Source organism: Opisthorchis viverrini (assembly GCF_000715545.1).
Source record: "Opisthorchis viverrini unplaced genomic scaffold opera_v5_66, whole genome shotgun sequence".
Taxonomy (NCBI): Eukaryota; Metazoa; Platyhelminthes; class Trematoda; order Opisthorchiida; family Opisthorchiidae; genus Opisthorchis; species Opisthorchis viverrini.
Window position 1 is genome coordinate 1,154,897 of NW_008751723.1, and position 20,086 is coordinate 1,174,982.

A 20,086-nucleotide genomic window follows, 5' to 3' on the forward strand; every position below is an offset into this window, starting at 1 on the left:
TTACCAACAGATGTTAACTCGCCCTCGATAGATCAACTGGTCACACTTCATGGATTATGCTGGTCAGACTATTTTAGTTCTGATGCCAGAGGATCTTACGCCTCACAGATCACTCGTCGGATGGAGACGACACAGAGGTGGCCTTGGCTCCTTGACTTGGCAGCAGAGCATGGGTGGATTTATCAGTTAACTCAGTCACGTTGGTAACTGCCGTCTCCCCGGATGGGAATGAGACAATCAAGTCGTCCTGACAGATACGGTTATGTAACGCAGCCGATGGCACCCTTTCATCAAAGCTATTGCATCCACTACGTAGCTCTGCCACTCGCCACCATGTCAGACAAACAGAACTATTTGAGGTCCATGAACTGGATCATCATCTTCAACACTTCGCTTTCATCCTCTTATTCTCCTTATGTTTGGTGAGTGAATAGGCGCAGCTGGAACCACCGAATCTCGTACACGGTTTTCGGTTAAAGAACTGTACTGCACCGAACTCCCTGCACAGGCCAGCAACCACTACGTTTTATGGGTGACAGATAGACCGCCACTCATCCTTTTGATCTTCCTATTAAACCCACATTTTGAACCATAAGATATCGAATCTCGTGGTTTTCGGTTAAAGAACTGTACTGCACCGAACTCCCTGCACAGGCCAGCAACCACTACGTTTTATGGGTGACAGATAGACCGCCACTCATCCTTTTGATCTTGCTATTAAACCCACATTTTGAACCATAAGATATTTTTCTGTACCAAGCATCACAACAAATTATGCTGAACATCGAGTTGGATGGCAATTGTTTTTTGACCGTCGGTTTCCAGGTTTTGATGGGATGTGCTAGTTGTGAATCATGCTGGATTTCAAGACGGGGTAGTAGAACACCGTTGCAATGATTTTATTAGACCCGGAAGGAAAAAGTTGTTCATAATGGAAGGTAGTTGAAGCATTTGTATTGCTCATCACTACTAGGGAGAATCACCTAGGGGAAAATAACTGTGTGCGCTCTCTATTGGATAAAAAACTCAGTAGCACTCAAGTCCCAAGTAGCCAAAACTGGATTACAAGTGTTTCATCCTGTTACTTTCGGCATCCTCCGTCTAGTCTTTTATTTTCCATGCAGTGGGTCGTGTATTTCTCTCAGTTATACAAAATCTGTCGATAGGTTGTCTACTTCCTAGATTTTTGAATCATGCGCTTCCAGATAGTCCATTTTCCCAGCATTTTGGGCTTTGATGGAGCCTAGTTACTCCAGTTTACATTCTCTAACCTTTCTATGACTATCTTCAGCCCGGTTAGGACAGTATTCAGTGCAATAAGAATCTGTATCCATGAAGTTTGTACTGCATCTTCTGGCTCTTGGAACTCAGTTTCTCATGACGCAATGGTTTTTGGCTTCCGTTTGCAGAGAGCCTGTCACAAGCACTATGAAACTGGTCGTGAAAATAAACACCAATATTTTGCAAGACAATCGATTTCATTTTTTCTAAAACACATTTGACCAGATTGGACCTGAAAATGAATTTATGCTAGGATTTGTGATCTATGGAGCACATAAGTGCATTTTTTCATGTAGAATGAATCCAGTTACTGGGGCTGCTCGATATGGAGCTATCGATTGACGTTTGCAACAGACGCGCCGTAATGGGGTCCAACTGTAACACCCTTTCGGTGCCATGCCACCCGGAGGAAGCAAGAGGGTTCAAGCCCATACATTAGCCGTCGATATGCTATGTCGGTTTCGAACTACAGACCTTCCGGTCAGTAAGTTCGTGCTGTTCAAGCTGTGTTGAGCTCAGATGAGTAGTAAGATTGGAAAGCATTCTTTTACTTTAATTATGAAGAAATGCTCGCTGACTGTGATGACGCACGTTTTTTCTTGTTGAGAGTAACTGAAATCCGCAGTTGCAGTAGTAATACAACAGCTACAAAAGCCAAATCAATAAGCGCAACAGTTTCCCTTATCCTCGCATAAATAGAATGCGACAAATTTTCTTTCACTCCAAAGACTTCTGATACTATGAGCTATGTAGCTTCCATTAGATACCGGAAAGCGATCTGCTCTACTTTTTAATTAACCCTGTGTGGAAATGGTTTGTATCAAGCCTGAATTGAGTTACTGTTCTTTTCTGGAAGAATAAATACCACCTAGTAGTCCAAATCATCTGCTATGTATTGGGGGAAATTTTTGGACATATGAAACCCCTAGATGAAAAGTCTCCCGATCTTGATGGAGGGGTAGGTTTCAGGAAAAACAAAGTGAAAATTTTGAAATCAAACCAACCATCTGCACTATATAAACTATGAAAACTGCAGACGATTTTAGTTTTTCACTTGTCTGACCGCTTTACCTTCACGTGATTGGACGCAGTGACAGCGGAAACCATGGCACTATCAAGATTTTGAAAACACGTCTCAATTCGTACCGATACCCAAATAAATCTCCAACAAATGGTTCGGTGACCAACAAATCCTATGTAAGGATCAGTATTTACGATAAAGTACCTGACTAATGCCCAGTGAAAATTCAGTACATTAGTAGCTTTCATCATAGAGATAATCGTGCACGGTTTGTCGACCAGTGCGAAAAAAACTAAGGGCAGCTGCTCCATTATCATTGGGACCGAATGTCGCCGCGCATCCTACGCATTTGGATGGGGTCTAGGGCCGTCTAACCACTAGATATGTTCTAATCAATCTTCAAGATACGGGTCGCTGATTGACAGCGACGGTGTTGACTCAAAGCACGCTACTGGTTCTATATTAGCAGGGTTGACTTCAACGAAGTAATATGTGTTCATATCGTATATGTGGTTCGAATCGCCTTCGATATTAGCGAAATGAAGCACTTATAGTTTATCACTGTTTCATGTCACAAGTTCAGTTAGCTTCCAGGTGTAATCTATGATCCCAGATCTTCTCACTGGTTATAAAATGTAACCTCAAAGTTGTTTATAGCATACTTCAATTTCCATGGCCCCGCACGACTTTCAGTAGGTTAATCACCACTGCGAAATTCACGCATTATAGATAACATCTGTTTCTGACCAGAAAGCTGCTCATTTTTCAGGGTGTTAATATAGATTGACGTTTCGTCCCCTTGGGCTGAATCCCAAATTTTTGCTTATAAATTGGATGTTCCACCGAACTGATAGTCTGCGAACTTTTTTCAACACAATACAAATCTGACAGGTGTTCTCATCATCTTCGCAGAAAAACCGCCTTTTTAAAAAAATTCAGCTTCACCAACTCCCTTCTTGGAGCTATGTAACACGGGAACCAATTTGCCCAGTGATTGAAAAGGCTGTTTACTTGACTTGTGCATTTCCAACGCAACGCAAGAAATCGATTGCCTGCCAAACAAAATCGAAAAAAATTGTTGAAGAGCGAGCAGCACAAACGCAGTACAATATTTTTGCCCCAGAGAATCATCTGTGTCAACGTAATTTGATCAAGCTCGAAATATATGCATTCACTCACCGGTTCGGACTAGGTCGCTTGCTGTAGATCAGACGAGCAGCATCGTGCACATATGGGATCCGGTCTATCCTACCAAACTGTTTGGTGGTGCTTCTCTGCTGAGCGTCATTCAAAAGCAGTGCAAACTTCATTTGAGAATACATTGATCCTGCTATAACTCCCGCGTTACAACTACTCACACATGGGAGGGCAACTATATCAACGCTACCCCGCCTTGTGTTTTCAAATCACTCTACCTATCCTGCCACATGAATGTTGCTCACATTTAATCATGCAGCTTACTGTGTATTATCATAAAACCATTATCACAGTCCATTGCCTAATTTCATATGAGAAGATATTTCTTGGTTGGTATGCAATTTATCTGATGGATAAACTTCAGTTAGCTATAGCGGACGTGATGGTCACGATTGAGCCCTACTTCGGAACATTAATCATTTGGATACTTGCTGCCTAACTGGCCAGTTCATTTCTCTCTCTCTCTCTCTCTCTCTATCTGTCTCTCGGATATTTGATTTTCTGGATGGCCTGCACGTCAATAGGAACCGTTACCTCTTTGAAACGTGTCAGGAATAGTGACCAGACCTGTGCGTGACTGACAACGGCCAGATAATAAACCGTGAGCGGGGAGAAAGGAAACATAAATACATTGAAGAATGTGCGGAAGAAATCTCTGCACGGTTTATTATATTATATACAGAGCACAGTCTTTTGATGACAGACAATCAAGGATATGGGATACCCTGAACTGTGCTGATCTTTTGCACTCACTTTCTACTGCCACCACGCCCCTTCTAGTGCGCAACATGATGTTTCGTGCGTTCTGTGTGTACTCAATCCCAGCTGAGAAAACTCAGTGAGTGGCCTGTGCTTGTATATGTCAAGGACTTAAATATTCTTCGTCAGATGGGTGCGAAGAGAATCGACAACCAGGAGTGACCTTGGTGTTTCACAGACTGTGCCTGAGTAAAGGGGGACCGCTGTGAGCTCCGCAAGACGTACGGCTCAACGTTGAACCCACCTACTTTGAGCCACATGACAAATTCCTTTAATGTGCTGGTGCATTTCCTCTGAATCCAGTACAATGATCCTGCTTAATTATGGGTATCCTGGATTGCATTTTCTACAATACCGCTACTGGCCTAATGTCACCAGGAAGCCACTTGAATGTTACTGGTTTGCTTCGGACGCATTTTCTTGTTCGTCGATTGACCTTTTTCAGCTGACACTGCATTCATGGAAGATGCCATAGACCACGCGTTTGAAGCGGTGTTATTCAGCTGTTTTATGAGTTCCACAAATCCACCCGACTTTTGTTGGGAACTAAGTGCGTGTCACAATTTCGTGTTGGAAGCACATTCCTTTGTGAAGCGTCTGTCTGTGTAGACATTATACTATTGCTCATTGCCTCTCTATCTCTTGTACTTATTTCCACTCGTCGTTTGCCGACTAAACTTTATCATCACTTTCCTTTCCATTTTTCTGGTTCTCAAGGAGGACACTGTGAATTCCCAGAACTACAAACGACACGGCCGTTGGACCCAGGGCATTCTCTCAGCAGCGAAATCTGTTGGGGCCTGCGCTAATGTTCTTGTGTAAGTGTTCGCATGGAGTGATAGATTCATTTAAAAAAGTTGCTCCTGATCTATTGAAGCCGAAGGGGCGCGTAAAAGAACAGTAGACGCTAATTTTTTAATCTTGTTGAACGTTACGGAGCACATTGAAACTCAAATGAGTGTCATCAGCATTAGTTGATGAATCTCGTCGAACGTATCTGGTTTTCCGTGCTCATCAATTCGATCGCCAGATCAGATGGTTGGCTTCGCAAATTCTAGTCGGTGACTTTGCTATACTTATCATCGAATACAATACCGGAATCGATATCTAGTGCTGACGTCAACTAGCCTACGCCAGCTACGGCAAGCATCTGGGAGTCGTTCCAGCGTCAGGCGACCATGCTGAAATATCATCAGGCCACGTACGCTTCGAGCACACATCCAGTAGGAATAGTTATCGCTATTAGTCGCTTGGTTCGGTCAGGTGAGCGAGTTTTACTTGATAAGGTAAAGTTTTCGGTACGCATTCAATTGGCCTCGTTAATGGGCAGCCAGTGGCTGCAGCCACAGTGCAGTGATGCAGCGCGTAATACAGTCGAACGATCAATAACAAAAACATTGTGGCGACATACCTACAGTCACAATATGGCGCACTGAATCATATGAGCTATGTAACCGACCAAGGTGGTGCATAACGGATATCGAGACAGTGGCAGTTTAACGGGAGATACAGCAATAAAGCCGTCTGCGCAAGCCCGTAAGTAGCGAAGGTTAGGGTGTTGTCAAAATATTGCTGAGTTAACGAGGATATATTATTTAATCGTTCAGTCTCTCAGGTACGTGCGATACTGAACCTTTATCCTTTTGTCATCATCTTGCCCGAAAGCGGAGTCAGCTGTACACTGGGCTTTTTCAGCGGCCTCAAAAATACGCCACATCTCACCCAACTTACAAACTGTGCGTCGTTTCAGAAGGGCTTGGTGAGCAATCGGTAGTTTTTCAATTTGACAAAATTTCGCTTTTGACATAAGAGCTTCATCAGGATAAGCGAACAGGTCATCAAATTGGCCAGGTTATAAGGCAAACGGAGAACCAATCAGTAAGTCCTCTTCTGATTATCACACTAGCTCAGTGTTGAGTGTCAATTTACGGCTCTTGTCGGTTAGTGTGGTTGTCAAAATCTTGCGTTAATGGGTTGGAGGAGTTTCAAATTACTTCCGATCGGCTCTTGTTTCTCAATCTTCCACTTCGGGATGCTTCCATTGATGATTCAGCGCGGCTGCCACCGGTAGAGTTTTGCTGATCTTCGTGGGCTTGTGAGTGTTGCGACAATTTGGTTGGAAGCAGGTGGGTAAGGTTAAGTGGAATTCAGCTGATGGTTATTCCTCCTAATAATCGCACACCACCACGTATTAGCTCGACTGATCCAAGACTGTTCTCCACACGCTTGCCAGTTCCACGCCTTCTATTCTGCAAACACTGGGGATGTTTGACATTTCTACCGCCTCGGTTATCAGTCTCTATGACGTGCACCGTAGTCCTCGCCGTAGTCCTCAACATTTTCTGAATCTATTTAGTGTCCCTTGTCCAGTGCGTGTTCTGCAATTACCGAGTCTTTCAGTAACACTTCATATTCATCCGCGTTTCTCGACGGCCTGTTTATTTTTTCCGATACTCTCCGATTCTGATGTGAAGTTCCCCGGCCGTTTGTCATGTGTAGCCCTTTGTGCAGTCGTTACATTTAATTTTGTAGACACACTCCCTGGTTCTGTTTGCCGGGAGGTGACCCTTCAATTGCACAAGTGCAGAGCACAGAGTATTTCCCCTCTAGAAAGCTACTGTTATGTTAGTCTTGTCTAGAATCCTTCGAATGACCTCCAACGTCCCTGGCTTATGTGGACTAACAGTGGTCCCGATTCATTCCCTGATGGGTTGCACTACAGGTACCAACACCCTTCGTAAATGACGTCTAATCAACCTACCCTGAAGTTTGTTCTTTACTTCAATTTGGGGCGCTGTCCGATCAGCTTCTTCTGTGCACAACGCCCTTATACGCCTGAACATTAGTGAGGGAATACTGGTGAATACCGACCTCGGATGGGCAGGAGAGTAGTTCAGGTGCGCTCCAGTGTCGGTTGGCTTCTCGTACACTATGGTCTTTAGTTTCCCCCGACCTTATGTATCATCCAGTCTAAAAAGGCCAGTGTACCCGAGGTTGGCTCTCCACGCCAAATTTGATTTGTGGACTCAGTTCATCCATTCGTTAAACTCACGAACCTTGTCTCACTTCTGTGGGTACTGGCAGTTTTGAACTGCTCGTATGCCCATACGAAGTCGGTATTCGCCAGTATTGCGAAGACTGAGGAACAAGAGCCTATCCAAGCTAATTTGCAACTCCTCCAACCCATCAATGCAAGATTTTGACAATCACACTAACCGACAAGAGCCGTAAATTGACACTCAACACTGATCTATTGTGATAATCGGAAGAGGACTTATTGACTGGTTCTCCGTCTGCCTTATAACCTGGCCAGTTTGGTGACCTGCTCACTTGGCCTGATTGAAGATTTTGTGTCAAAAGCGAAACGTTGTCCGGTTAAAAACTACTGATTGTTTACCGAGTCCTTTTGAAACGATGACTTCTCAATCGGCTCCAAAATTTTTTCCAGTTGAGTAAAAACTTTGTGTATGTTTGGTACCCACTTGCCAAATATTTCTGTCACAAAAGCCTAAACCGCGCAGATTATTCGTTTTAGTAACTTGTCATGTTGTACTGACCTGATCAGCAATTTTGTATTCCGCATCAGTCACCAGCAAACGCAGCCCTCATTGTAGCGGCGACCCAGTTGCCGATATTGTGTGACCTCACTATCTGCTGTTCATTCTGGCATGGTCACTATTTAACTGTCGTCGAGCTTGAACTCATCGACTTAACACATTGAGTTTTGGCGACTGAACCCAACAAACTGGATAAACCCTGCTAATAGTTAATAATTCCGCCTTTGTATGCTCGCCACCTCCATCAAGCTTCCTCTTACCTGGCCTGCTGCGTGTGACTGCAACGTCTGGATGAGAGACGTGGTATGCTATGCCAATCACTCAGCTCTACCTTTCCTGCAATCATGTCGCCGTTATGTAGTTTAACTTCGGCTGGCACACAATGTGTTAGTAACCCTTAGGCCTCAGACTAACGGTAGTGATTTCTCTACTATTGGCTTGCGGCCAAGTTAGTTTTCGTTAGCTCACCGCCAATTTAATCTTTCCTAAAGCCCTGTTTTAAGGGCCTGTCAGTTTACAGCTATATCGCCGAATTTACCATCGTCGATAAAGGCTTACTGGCCCGTGAAAACTTCCAAAGCACCCGTCGTTACGGAATAAGGAAATTCGTTTCCCCTGCACAGAGATATACTCCCAGGGGGACCACTGTATATCGGTGAAGGTTGTGATGTGAATCTGACATATTCCAGGAACATCAGCAACGGGTACCTCCCTAGGGTCACTGTTAGGAGAGGCAAGACTGATTTCCACCCTATTAGAGCGCCGATTTTTCCCTCTTCAGGCAACTGACCACTTTTTAGGTTGTTTACTCTGTTTATCAGGGGGACTGACGTGACATCTCAGGTGATGTCTATACAATGAAATTTTGTAGCAAGTTTAAAAAATCTGTTTTGTTACGACCTAAGATAATGACTCTCCCTGGCTAGTGCCGACTGAGTGGTAGACACGCTGGAGGTTGTTGACGGTCTCATGATTCCTAGGATTCTGTTTTGGTTCCTCAGTTCCTAGTGGACCCTTGGTTCACTCCGTCAATCACCATGTTACATGGAAAGATATGGTCATTTGAGACAGTCTTTTATCGGGCTAAAGAGTTATTACAGCTGTATTTATAAAACGCTTACAGAATTATCCACTAGGTCCCTCTAGAATCTTGGTGACGAGATGAGAAACGCCGATCTGAAGATTCTGGATTTTGCCTCACTCAAATTCTGGCCAGCTGATGCATGCCTTCTGGTCCGTGGCCGGCTCGCCATACATCCGTCCATTGAACGTGATGTTCAGTTATTCTGGGCGCCCCGCCTGCTGCCGATTCTAAATGTAGAGCAGTGTGATGCAGTTTCGCTTTACAGCAGATTTATTCAAAAATTGTATACGTGTAACGCTTTGAATGTAACGACCACCACTCAGTTTTCCCCCATGTTATTTCAGGGGAATAGATGTTTAGTTCTTGGCTGCCGATGATCGTAGCATTGCTTGTGCAGTGTATTTCCCCCGTATTTTTGGTGCTTGCAACTTTTTTGAAATACACCTTCGAGGTGTTTTTACCGTCTCACACAATCGCGGTTTTGTGAGCGCCCAGGATAGTTATGGCTGATGTCCTGTCCATTCTCAACCAGTGTAACTTCATTGTTTAATTGCCTGGTGCGCGACGACCGATGCTGACGAGCTGTCGATTTTTGAAGATACCAGGATAACTCTTGGCCAGTTACACTGCGTGTTTCAAGTGTCTTCTTCGGTTATTTTGGAAACCAATCGAATGCGCTCAATCTGTGGCCACAAAAACTAGGTTTTACTTTTGTGTTGTGGCTCCTTGTCTTTTAGTAATTGTTTTTAGACCCAATTCGTAAGAACTGCAGACAAAAGTATTCGTTCTACAACTTCGAACCTAGGAGGGAGGTTACTGTGAATGGTCAACTTTCAACGGGATTCTGTATAAACTCTCGTTTGCATGCAGTCTCCCTCCAAATTTGATCAGCTACTGTGGTTTGTAAATTGAACCTTGATTCAACTGTCCAGTGACACATGTCTTTCGTTCTAACATCGGTTTCTCTCGTTTTCAGTGAAGTTTCAGACCAACTTGTATCGAATCGTGAACATGTGTTTGAGCGTCTCTTGGTTGTTGCCCAGGAAGTGTCAGCCAGTACGACCCAGCTGTTCGTTGCAAGCCGAGTCAAACTACCTCCCGATTCGTTACACTTGAGCGAATTGCAAGCAGCTGTCCGTTTAGTGTCGCAAATGACTGGAGACCTGGTTGGCAGTGTAAAGTCGGCTATCGAAACGCATGAAGCCATTGGTAAGTAACGTACATTTCCTTACTGTTGAAGTCATGTTATTTTCCGTCCTATGTATGTCTCAGCTGGCTGCCGAAATCCATTTCCTTGTTTGTGTTGGTTTCGCTGTCCCCTTGAGGAAGTCTGATTTGACTTGGAGCAATCCATCTGATTATCCTTCAGGGTTTTCCTCATTGGATTGCCTCGACATTTCATAGTTCCTGGCTGCCTGCTAACCAGTGCAACTATACGGTTGCTTCCGTCCTTTTCCGTTGCAGAACTAGATTTTAGCGGTTTAACCCTTACCCAGGCAAAGCGCATGCAGGTGGAATCGCAAGTCCGAGTGTTGAAGCTGGAGAAGGCACTGGAAGATGAACGATATCAGCTGAGCCAACTTAGGAAACACAACTATCGAGACGAGGCTGAAGTGGAAGTAAGTTTAGTGAGAGGATTCTTGTATGTTTCAGATTTTTTCCTTCCGACACATTTGGATAATCGTAGTTTTCTAAAATATCCAAAAGGGGCACTACAAAATGTATCATAGTAAAATCTGTCATTCTGGGCGCTTGGTATGTCAGTTAGCACCTGCCTCTTGCCAACGCAACAATGAAAGCCGACACCTTTTTTACATGTTACTTTCTACAGACAAGCGCGAACCCTAGTGTACCATTCGGAACACTTCTATTTGTGCATAAACGCTCTTACAAACTGGGTAATATTTTTAGAGAGCAGCTTTTTAAACCTGAATTGGTGTTCCGTTCATCATACTGTCGGAGGCCGAAATTTTCCATGGTACACAATGTGGACTGCAATTGTGACTGATCCATGCAAGTCTTCACCAAGGTTTTGGTAATTCTTTCGGAAGGGCTTCGCAAACAAGTGATAGTTTTTTTAACTGTCCAACGCTTTGCTTTTGATACAGATACAGGCCAGGTGGGCAGGTCACGAAGTTGGTCAGGTTTTAAGGCAGACAGAAAACCATTAAGTAAGACCTTTTCAGATTAGCACACTAGATCAGTGTTGTCTGTCAATTACAGGGTGTTATTGGTTAGTGTGGTTGCCCGGAATCTTGCATTGATGGGTTGGAGGAGTTTCAGATCGGACCGATTGAAACATGAGGCGTCCTGCCTAAGAACATCGTAAACGAGAGATTCAGCTGGGTTCTAGGTGAGTCTCCCGTCAAAACTAAATTGATATGAAAATGAGTGTATTTTGTCGAAATCTGACCAATCTGGTTTCAAATAGAGCATAATGCTGACGAACACTTGGAGACTGTGCCTACCTGATGAGCCCGTGGGCTGTCGAAGAGTTTCCAGGACCTTTATCAGTAGTGTATTACGACTATATAATTTCAAATTATTTTTGATCGGGTTTTGTTCCTTAATCTTCCGATTCAAGATGTTTCAACTGATGATTCACTTCGGGTGCCAGTGGCAGATTTCATTGATCTGTGGGATGCGACAATTAAGCTGTGGGGGGTGGGGCGGGTCAGATAAAGTGCACTTCAGATCTAAGCTGCTTCTGGTAATGACCCCCCTTTCTGATAACCGCACACCATCACTTGTTAGCTCAGCTGATCTTAAACCGTTCTTAACACGGCTGCCAGTTCTATGCCGAGGTGATTCTTCAATTGCACCAGTGCAGAGCACAGGATGTTTCCCTTCGGCGAAGCTACTGTTTTGTTGGTCGTGTTTAAAATCCTTTGAATGAATTCCGATTTTCTTGGTTTGTGTGGATTTACAGCAGTCTCGATCCATACCCTGTTGGATTTCGCCACGGGCATCAAATCTCTTCGCAGGCTAGCTGGATATCCATTACCTTCACTTCAATTCGGGTCGCTGTCCGGTCAACCTCTTCTGTTAACAGGGCCCTTACTCGGCTAAACATTGATGAAGCAAACGAGTAGTTCAAATACGCCCCTGTGTCATTTGGCTTCTCAAATACCGTTTTTTAGTTTCCCACCGACCTTAGATGTCATGCAGTCTAAGAAGTAATTCGTGTTCGCGACCCGGAATGTTATCTTCACGTAAGTAATAATTTGTTCTGGGCGTTATCTTCAAATCAGTCGCATCTTCATTTTCAGTTCGGATTTTCGTCCGATCCTTTACTGAAATCAACACTTTGGATATTTCCGCGATCAAGAAAAATCGTTCACTTTATGTATGGTTCCATTCATTGAGATATTCAGTTCTCATCTTTTCGTTGCGAAGAAGGGGCTACCATTGCTTATGTCTTTGCTAGTTTTGCTGAGTCTTTACAGTAGAACTAATGACACTTTTCTTGTCTTTTTTTAGGACCAGAGTGTCTCTTGATACGGATATTGTTGGCTCGTTCAATCTCTTTACATATGCAGTTCCTTTTGCCCATCTTATACCAATGCGACATCTTTATTTGATCTGTTTTTTTCACCTCTTCATTGATTTCTAATGTCAAACGTCACACTACTTATCAGTCGCGGTTGTCGGCACATCCTTGTTCGCCTTTCCCGCCGTTTTCTGTATATCTGCCACTTGTCTTTCACCAGTCAGTGGATTCTGATTTGAGTCCTCAGTGACAATCTCACCTCTTTTTGTACCAGCACCGGATTTTAGGCAGTGGTTTATCTCATACATGAACCTGCTAATTAGTCAATGATTTTCAACATTTTATTTTTATCGGCCCATTCATGCGCAATTGGCATCAAGAATACCACAAAAATACTCAGTATGATTACTTTTCGTTCATTCCGCGATGGAACTTGTGGCAATAAACTTTCCAAAATATAATTGTTATTTTGCTCATAAATGATCTATCTGGGCTTCCAGAAACTAACCAGATGTACTGTTCTTTTGAATTGCATCGATGCTTCGGGCAGGCAATTCGTTATCTAAAGCCTAATGCAAGCAAATGAAAAGGGTTACGAAGGTGAATTCTGTACACTATCGTCCGGTAACATCGTCATGCTTCAACCGTGTTTCGAGCAGTGGTTGAATGAGATCACTACCTCATTGTTCTACATCTGACACTCCAAAGTGAGCAGTGTATGATCCCATGTACTAGAAGGATTCTTACGAATATGTTACTCAGACTTTGAACAAGCCGTAGTCATTGATTTGTGTATGATATGTGGCGCACTGAATGGTATTGCGCTACGGCTAAATCGTAGCCTAATGGAGTCTCATTAGCCAGGGAGTCTGTTCGTGCCTAGCGAATGAGGTTAACTAAGTGGTAAACACCTGTGGTATGTTTTGCTTCACCGCGCGGCCAAACAGTGTTTAACAGTACGCTACATCGTAGTGATGCCTGTCGCTATTAGCGTGTTGCTGATTATACGGACCCGTGTTTTCATTAGTTCAAATTTTTGAGTAGAGTGTGCCATGCAGCGATGTGATCTATACCGCTTTTCGGATCCGTTTTGCTTTCTCTTGTTCCAAGCATTTACAAGGACGTTGCATTTGACCATCGGTAATTTGGTCTTGTGGAAACACCGAGCTAGCCGTTGATCTGGCTTTCAGAATAATCAACCTATCCCCCGAATACACGCTAGTGATGCTCCACAACCGAAATTTGGGCCACATAATTTGCATCACGGTTGTCCACTTATTTCACAGACCTCTTTTGTCCCAGGTCTGTGACAAGTGGGACTGAATAATTAAAATCAGTCTATAATTTGACAACAAAATATGGAAACATTGAGAACCAGTTTCTCCCCGCATGGGGACATCCGGTAAAGCAAACACGTTAGTGGCATCAACAGTCGTAGCTGGGGGAACTGTACTCCGGCATCTAAGCAATCACCCTCGAAGACATCTATCTGAGTCACCACTGCATCAGCCGTCACAAAGAGGCTGAACCTTGCTGGGGTGTGGCAGTTTTTGCACCCCCGTAACCCATTGTGTCGTACTGGGAAGTGTACATATGACATTTATGGAGCCTCTCCTACAGAGGTTGTTCAATGAATGGCGGTCTCTTAGTCCTCCAGGTTGCGGTTGGGGCATATGCGGCGACTTGCACAGTGAAATGTAGGCTGCCGTGGCGGTTTTACGCCAATCAACGTTGCCTGTGGTTGGGCTTTTGAGCCAAAGGCTTTGGTTGCGAACGCTACTCGACCTCCTGTCCAGGCGTGGGCGTACTGACTGGCAGTATCCCAGCCCATGTACACACATCTTCCATGCCAAATCCGCCTTGCTGCATAAAGCTGGGTGGGTGAATGGAAGCAAGCTACTGCTGATGCCTTTCTTTTCCACATATTCGTTATCCTCTCCTTCATCCCGCTGCTAGCGACGTCTCTAGCCCGATTCTTAGGGACTGTTCATTGCCGCTGGCTGCAATAACTACGGTTAGATTGGTCGCAGACACTTCAAACCTTGAAGCCCAGCTCATCTGACAACCTTTGACGTTCGTACCTTGAAACAAGCTGGATATCAGACTTCTATTGCACGTACGCTGAACTCTCTCTCTCTCTCTGTCTCTCTGAAACGAAGATCAAGAACCAAGTACGATTGTTGAACTGACCTCTCCACTGGATCCCGATCGCTTCTGGTTTCGCACCTCTGGTGACCCAGAAGCCGCTGCTGTTTGTCCTGCCAAGATTGGAATTGCTCTGAGCCGCCGGGATGTGAAGGAACTCTGGTTGGATGATTGACCGTTGGTAGCGCCCAAAATTGCCGCCTGTTTTATCGCATCTCTTTGCGTCTCAAAAAACTTCTGCTCATAGAGGCGGACTTTTCAGCGCCCTGTCGCGCTGGACTAAAATCACCTTTATTTCTGGTGCTGGAGATACGGATGCGCAGGTAGGTAGGGTCTCAGTTGAGTTGTAGTCTTGGCTGGAATCGACAAGTGACAATGGGTAACGGCTGCTACTGTCATGTCCTGACCACAGACCGTTCTTATGCAAGATTAACATCCGAAACCACTGAACCCGTTTGGTCGCATGGTGCTGTCTACATGCGATCCAACCTCCAACCACGACCAGGCCACACGGCCATTAGCTGCTGGTGATGTGGGTCAATTACTGATAGTCGCTTGTTCTGGGACAATTGTGTGGAGTCGGATCACGCGCTTGCTCGTTGCTGCTTCCGGTTGCGCTTTCCAGGAGCTTGCACACACTTTGCCGTGTCATTGAGAAGCTCTCGGACCCTGGTGTGAAGTAAGCCCATCAGAACCACCAACTGAAGACCCCTCAGACAATAAGTCTTCTAATGTTGACTTACTGGAAGGCACTATCCTCAGCCTTTCAGGATGCTGGGTGCTCCGCTTGTTGAACGGTGCAACGAAATAAATATAGGCAGTGAAACGCGAGCAACATCCGAAAAGCACTGGAAGGTTGGACACGCATTCCACTCGGTCGAGAGTGCAATACAACTCGACGAACGAAGAAAATCTGTGTGGATCGACATGTTTGGTGGGTCCGGAAAGCCGAAAACCTGCAAGAGACGACGACCTCTGGGAATATGCTGATACTCGCAGTGGGCCTAAAGACGCCTCCTGTGGGAAAGCAACTACTGAGCAAACGAATCGCCCACTTTTCAAAAACGAGGACGTCTGGATTTTCGGGCTGAATACTCAACAATTCAACTATCCACCTGCATTTGCTCAGCCGGATTCCTGACCCGCGACGCAGTCCGACACACTGGACTTGGAACTTTCAACTATCTTGGAAATCCGCGAATTGCTTTTATCCCTCAAGTGTCACCGAGGTTCTGGTCCCGGCGAACTCCCGCTCGCTCTGATAAAAAATGGAGATGAAATGTTAAGCGCATATCTAACTTATTTCCCTCTATCTGGGCGAAGGAGGCCGTTCCAACTAACAGGTTATTTGAGAGTAGTGCTCGTTTTCAAAAATGGCACCCGCGGTAATGTAATATTCGCAGGGGAATCAGCCTTAACCGCGTTGTAAACAATCTCTTTGCATCGCTTATTTTACGTAATCTTATACAGGCGCGTGAAGACGAGACCCGAGAACAGCAAACAGAGTCCCGACCAGTGAGAGACAGCGCGGCATGCTATTCCTTGACTTCAAGAATGCATTCGATTCTGTTGGCTGGTCGGTTTTGTTCAACACACTTGCGCAACAGGATATGCCCCAGAAGTTTGTGAACACCTTGCACCGTTTGTATTCACAGGCTTTTAGGCGTGTGAGAGTGTATGGTAACTCTCCAAAAGCTTTCTTACAAGCAGTGGTGTCCGACAAGGGCGTCGACGCTCTCCATTTCTGTCTGATTTCCTCGTTAATGAAATACTACGGCGAAGTTTCCGAAACTCCGGTGTTTGGATCTCTCCGAGTAAGAACCTTGTCAACCTGGAATATGCAGACGACATTGTTCTTGTTTGTGGAAGTGTAGGAAGCGCAAGTGTTACTAGAAAAGCTGATCCACGTGATCCAGTCGTTCAGCATGTGCTCTGTGCTCACAAAGTGTGAAGCCATGCCGCAGTATGTATAGTCTTTGAACATGGACCTAAAAATTTAAGGAGTGACACTGAAAGTTGCGGAACGCTATACGTATCTCGGAAGTCACGTTAGCTGCGACAGACGAAGTGAACGTATTAATCCCGAAGACCAGAATCGCTTTCCTCTACCATGAGTTGGGAATGGACTATTGAGTTTATTCTGAATGGAAATATCTTTCATTTTATTGATTTCGTACCTTTCTCTATGAATGTCCGAGCATAAGAAAAAGATGTCAAAACTCTTCACCCGAACAAAGTTTTGCTCAACTGACTTCTGTCATTCTCGTTGGATTCTGTGATGAGGGTCTATAATCCTAGGATACCAACATTTCTGCATGATACTTTAGCGTAAACAGCGTAGTCTTGGTAATGAATGACACCGGGGATGTTGGGATATGTGGAGCCTCGCCGAAATATACCGAGATCGCTCGTTCGCCTAATTAGGACTTTTGAGAACACCAGCGGCTATACGAACATAAACACAGTTAGTATGCTTTTATTTTTCACAGTAAAACTAACCTTAGATAATAGAACTAGACACCGATTGAAACTAGCGCGAGATACTGTTAGCGATTAATATTTTTCACTCCTCAAGTGACTACTTACAAAATCTGGAGAGGTGATGTATTCGAGTTTGGATTGTCGCCCACTCCGAAAGTGGTTTTACGCGTCCCAACCTAAACTTTCACAGGAAACAGATAAGGACTTTCTAAGCTTGGAACAAAGGCAACTACACTCAGGGGCGTCAGTTCGTCGTCGGGCCCGCTTAGCACTTCGCTTTCCGCCAGCACCAAGCGTGCCGAAAGAAAGCAGCTCCGTTCATCAACTTCGACAAGCTTCAGTAGCTGAAGGGTATCGAGCTGATCTGGCTCGAAAGCTACGGGAAACGCACAGTCATGTAGACGACGAAGATTGCTTGGAGGATGAATGGAGACGAGTTAAAGTAGCATGCTGTCAGCTTTCAGAACTGTGTCTAACCCATCTGACTCGACTTAATGGACACCGGATGTCTTCGAGATCAGCAGACCTTATTGCTGTCAAAAAGGCCATACCAGCAACGAGCGACTGTGATGGCGCACGCAGATCTCTAGCGCCGGATAATCAGCAGCTTAAAGAATGACAGAAAACGCTGGTGGATTTCGAAGTTTCAGAAGATGGAGAAGATTTCGCTGCAGGCAATCGCCGCGCCCAATCAAAGGGCCAAAAGAAAGCAGGTGTCAGTGAGACAATATGCAAAAAAGACGGAACAGCAATTCACTTCCTCAACTGACGCCTTGAGCAGTGGGCTGAGTACTTCAAAGAACAGCTCACCTGGTCCCTTTCAACACAACCACTAAAATAATCAAGGGGGCCCAAATGGAACATTGACATCAACCCACCATCAGCAACTGAAATCCAGCTTGACACATCAATCCTCAGGCGCGACAAAACACCTAGAGCGGATGGTCTAGGTGTTCAAAGAAGGTGGCGAGGTCCTGGTGAACTGACAAAACACCTAGAGCGGATGGTCTATGATACCTCGCACTATTCAAAGAAGGTGGCGAGGTCCTGGTGAACATTCTGACAATCAAACGAAAACACAATACCAGATAGAGCTTCTCGATCGTCATCCCAATGCCAATTACACGGACCGAAGAAACTGCACTAAAAAGAATGAACGAATCACACATATGTCGGAGAGACCACAACTGAAATGGTAACGAAAGAAGCAGACCGTCTGCATTGCAATTTATAGGTCTTGTGCGCATATACAAAATGAACTGGAATACAGTTGTAGAGACGTACTGCACACTTCCTATTTACTTAAATAAAAGCTGACGAGTGATTTTTTCGTGAGTTTTCTTTATCCGATTTTGGCACAACCAGATAACTTTGACATGTAACAGAGTGAACAGCGGCACATGTAATGCAGGTGGAATTAGTAAGCTTTCTAAGTATAGCAAAAATACGACGAAACTGACTGGTCGTTCGCGAGCAAACCAGAGTAAATTAAGGACTCAGACAGGGCGCTTCGGATTAGCTTACTCGAGAATGAATCACCATCATCAAAGGATAGACCAACACAGAAGTTGACAATGAAGCTTTACCTCCGTACAACCAAAACTATTGAATTACACCTGACGTCTTGAAGTGAAAACAGAATAGGTGAAAGGTGGACTTCGTGCTAGTCTATCGCATGCATTCTGAGGCACCTACACCGCCAAGTGCTCAGTCAGACAATCTGGAGAGAAACTAGCAGCACGAACGACATTCTCATTCATCAGCCGCCATTTCCCGAAAAGTCTCCAGCCGAGAAGGGGTAGGGTTATCAGGGAGATGCCATCCTGGAAGCCAAAATGTACTAGCACCCTAAGTGCTCACAATCTCTTTCACACCCTTCTGTCAAGTCACACATCGTCTGCCTCATACTCGGGCCATTCAAAATCAGCCAAGAACACCCTTCTCGGTAGGCGAAGTTTCACATGCGCATTACATGGCCAAGCTACCACAGTTGATGTTGCTAGATGTCTTCCGCGACCCATGTACCTGCTGCACAGTCAAATATCTGTTTTCTTATTGCGTTCAGTTGTAGCACCCTTCCGGTGCCTAGCTGCCGTGCCAGTTGGAGAAGCACGAGGGCTTGGATATTGCCAGGTTGCCCAAGCCTAGACAGGGGAAGTCGAGAGGCGGAGGTGGGGTTCGAAACACGTATCTTCCGGTCAGTAAATTCGCGCTCTAATCACTTGGGCCGTCTCGCCCCCAACCCTGTTTTCTAATTACTTCATCATGAATCCGTTGGCACAATCCAAAACCGCCAACGCTTCTGACACATCGACAATGAAACACCTGAGGACGCCCCAGGTCATCTGTCTGCAGAGACCTCTGGAATTCATGCACTGACTTCATCAGACATAATTCCTTGGATTGCAACGCGCGTTTTCAGGAAATGATTGTCCTGAAGCATGACTTAGCACCTGTCGAAAGATGATACGACGGTAGTCAGTCTGTTGAACAGAGCTTATGCTTGGACATAGTCTTCTGCGTACTCCAGATCGGTAAGGTTCTTAACAGTAGTGATTTGAACACAGGGGTTTTGAAAACCTTCCAGCGTTCACCTCAGTCATCATCATTATCAACAGCAAGACGTCACTGTTAAACACGGATATTTAGTATTTAACCGATAACAATGTTGAACAAGAATGAAGAGTGTTTGAAAACCTCCAGCGTTCACCTCAGTCATCATCATTATCAACAGCAAGACGTCACTGTTAAACACGGATATTTAGTATTTAACCGATAACAATGTTGAACAAGAATGAAGAGTGGGCATGATTTCCGAACACCACTTTTCGTAGGGAAGCTTTTAGACAGCACATCGTACACTCAGACACTGGAATATGTGAATATACGAATCAGAATGTGTTCACAAACTCCTGCGGAATCAATTGTTGTGTAATTACAGTTAGCAGCAGCAACTGACCGACAGAACCGAAAGTATCTTTGAAAACAACGAGCCCCAAGACTGTGGGTCGTCTGTACGTATGGCGGAGTATGATGTGTTCGACGTACCCAGTTGAAACCCCGGTTGATAC

General features: G+C 44.8%; 2 protein-coding genes across 2 annotated transcripts in view; one reads left to right on the forward strand and one right to left on the reverse strand.

The window, feature by feature from the left end:
- The window catches only part of T265_04202 (hypothetical protein), a gene marked incomplete at both ends in the record, with an annotated part of 23,667 nt that extends 20,043 nt beyond the window's left edge, over positions 1–3,624 (reverse strand). The window contains one exon of the mRNA XM_009168884.1: positions 3,482–3,624. Within this exon, the coding sequence (XP_009167148.1) occupies positions 3,482–3,624 (143 nt within the window). The remainder of the gene's footprint in view (positions 1–3,481) is intronic.
- T265_04201 (hypothetical protein) overlaps positions 1–12,902 on the forward strand; it is a gene marked incomplete at both ends in the record, with an annotated part of 53,070 nt that extends 40,168 nt beyond the window's left edge. Inside the window, 4 exons of the mRNA XM_009168883.1 lie at positions 4,976–5,076; positions 9,876–10,108; positions 10,364–10,620; positions 12,380–12,902. Of these exons, the coding sequence (XP_009167147.1) occupies positions 4,976–5,076; positions 9,876–10,108; positions 10,364–10,620; positions 12,380–12,397 (609 nt within the window). The remainder of the gene's footprint in view (positions 1–4,975; positions 5,077–9,875; positions 10,109–10,363; positions 10,621–12,379) is intronic.
- Between the last annotated feature and the right edge of the window lie 7,184 nt (positions 12,903–20,086).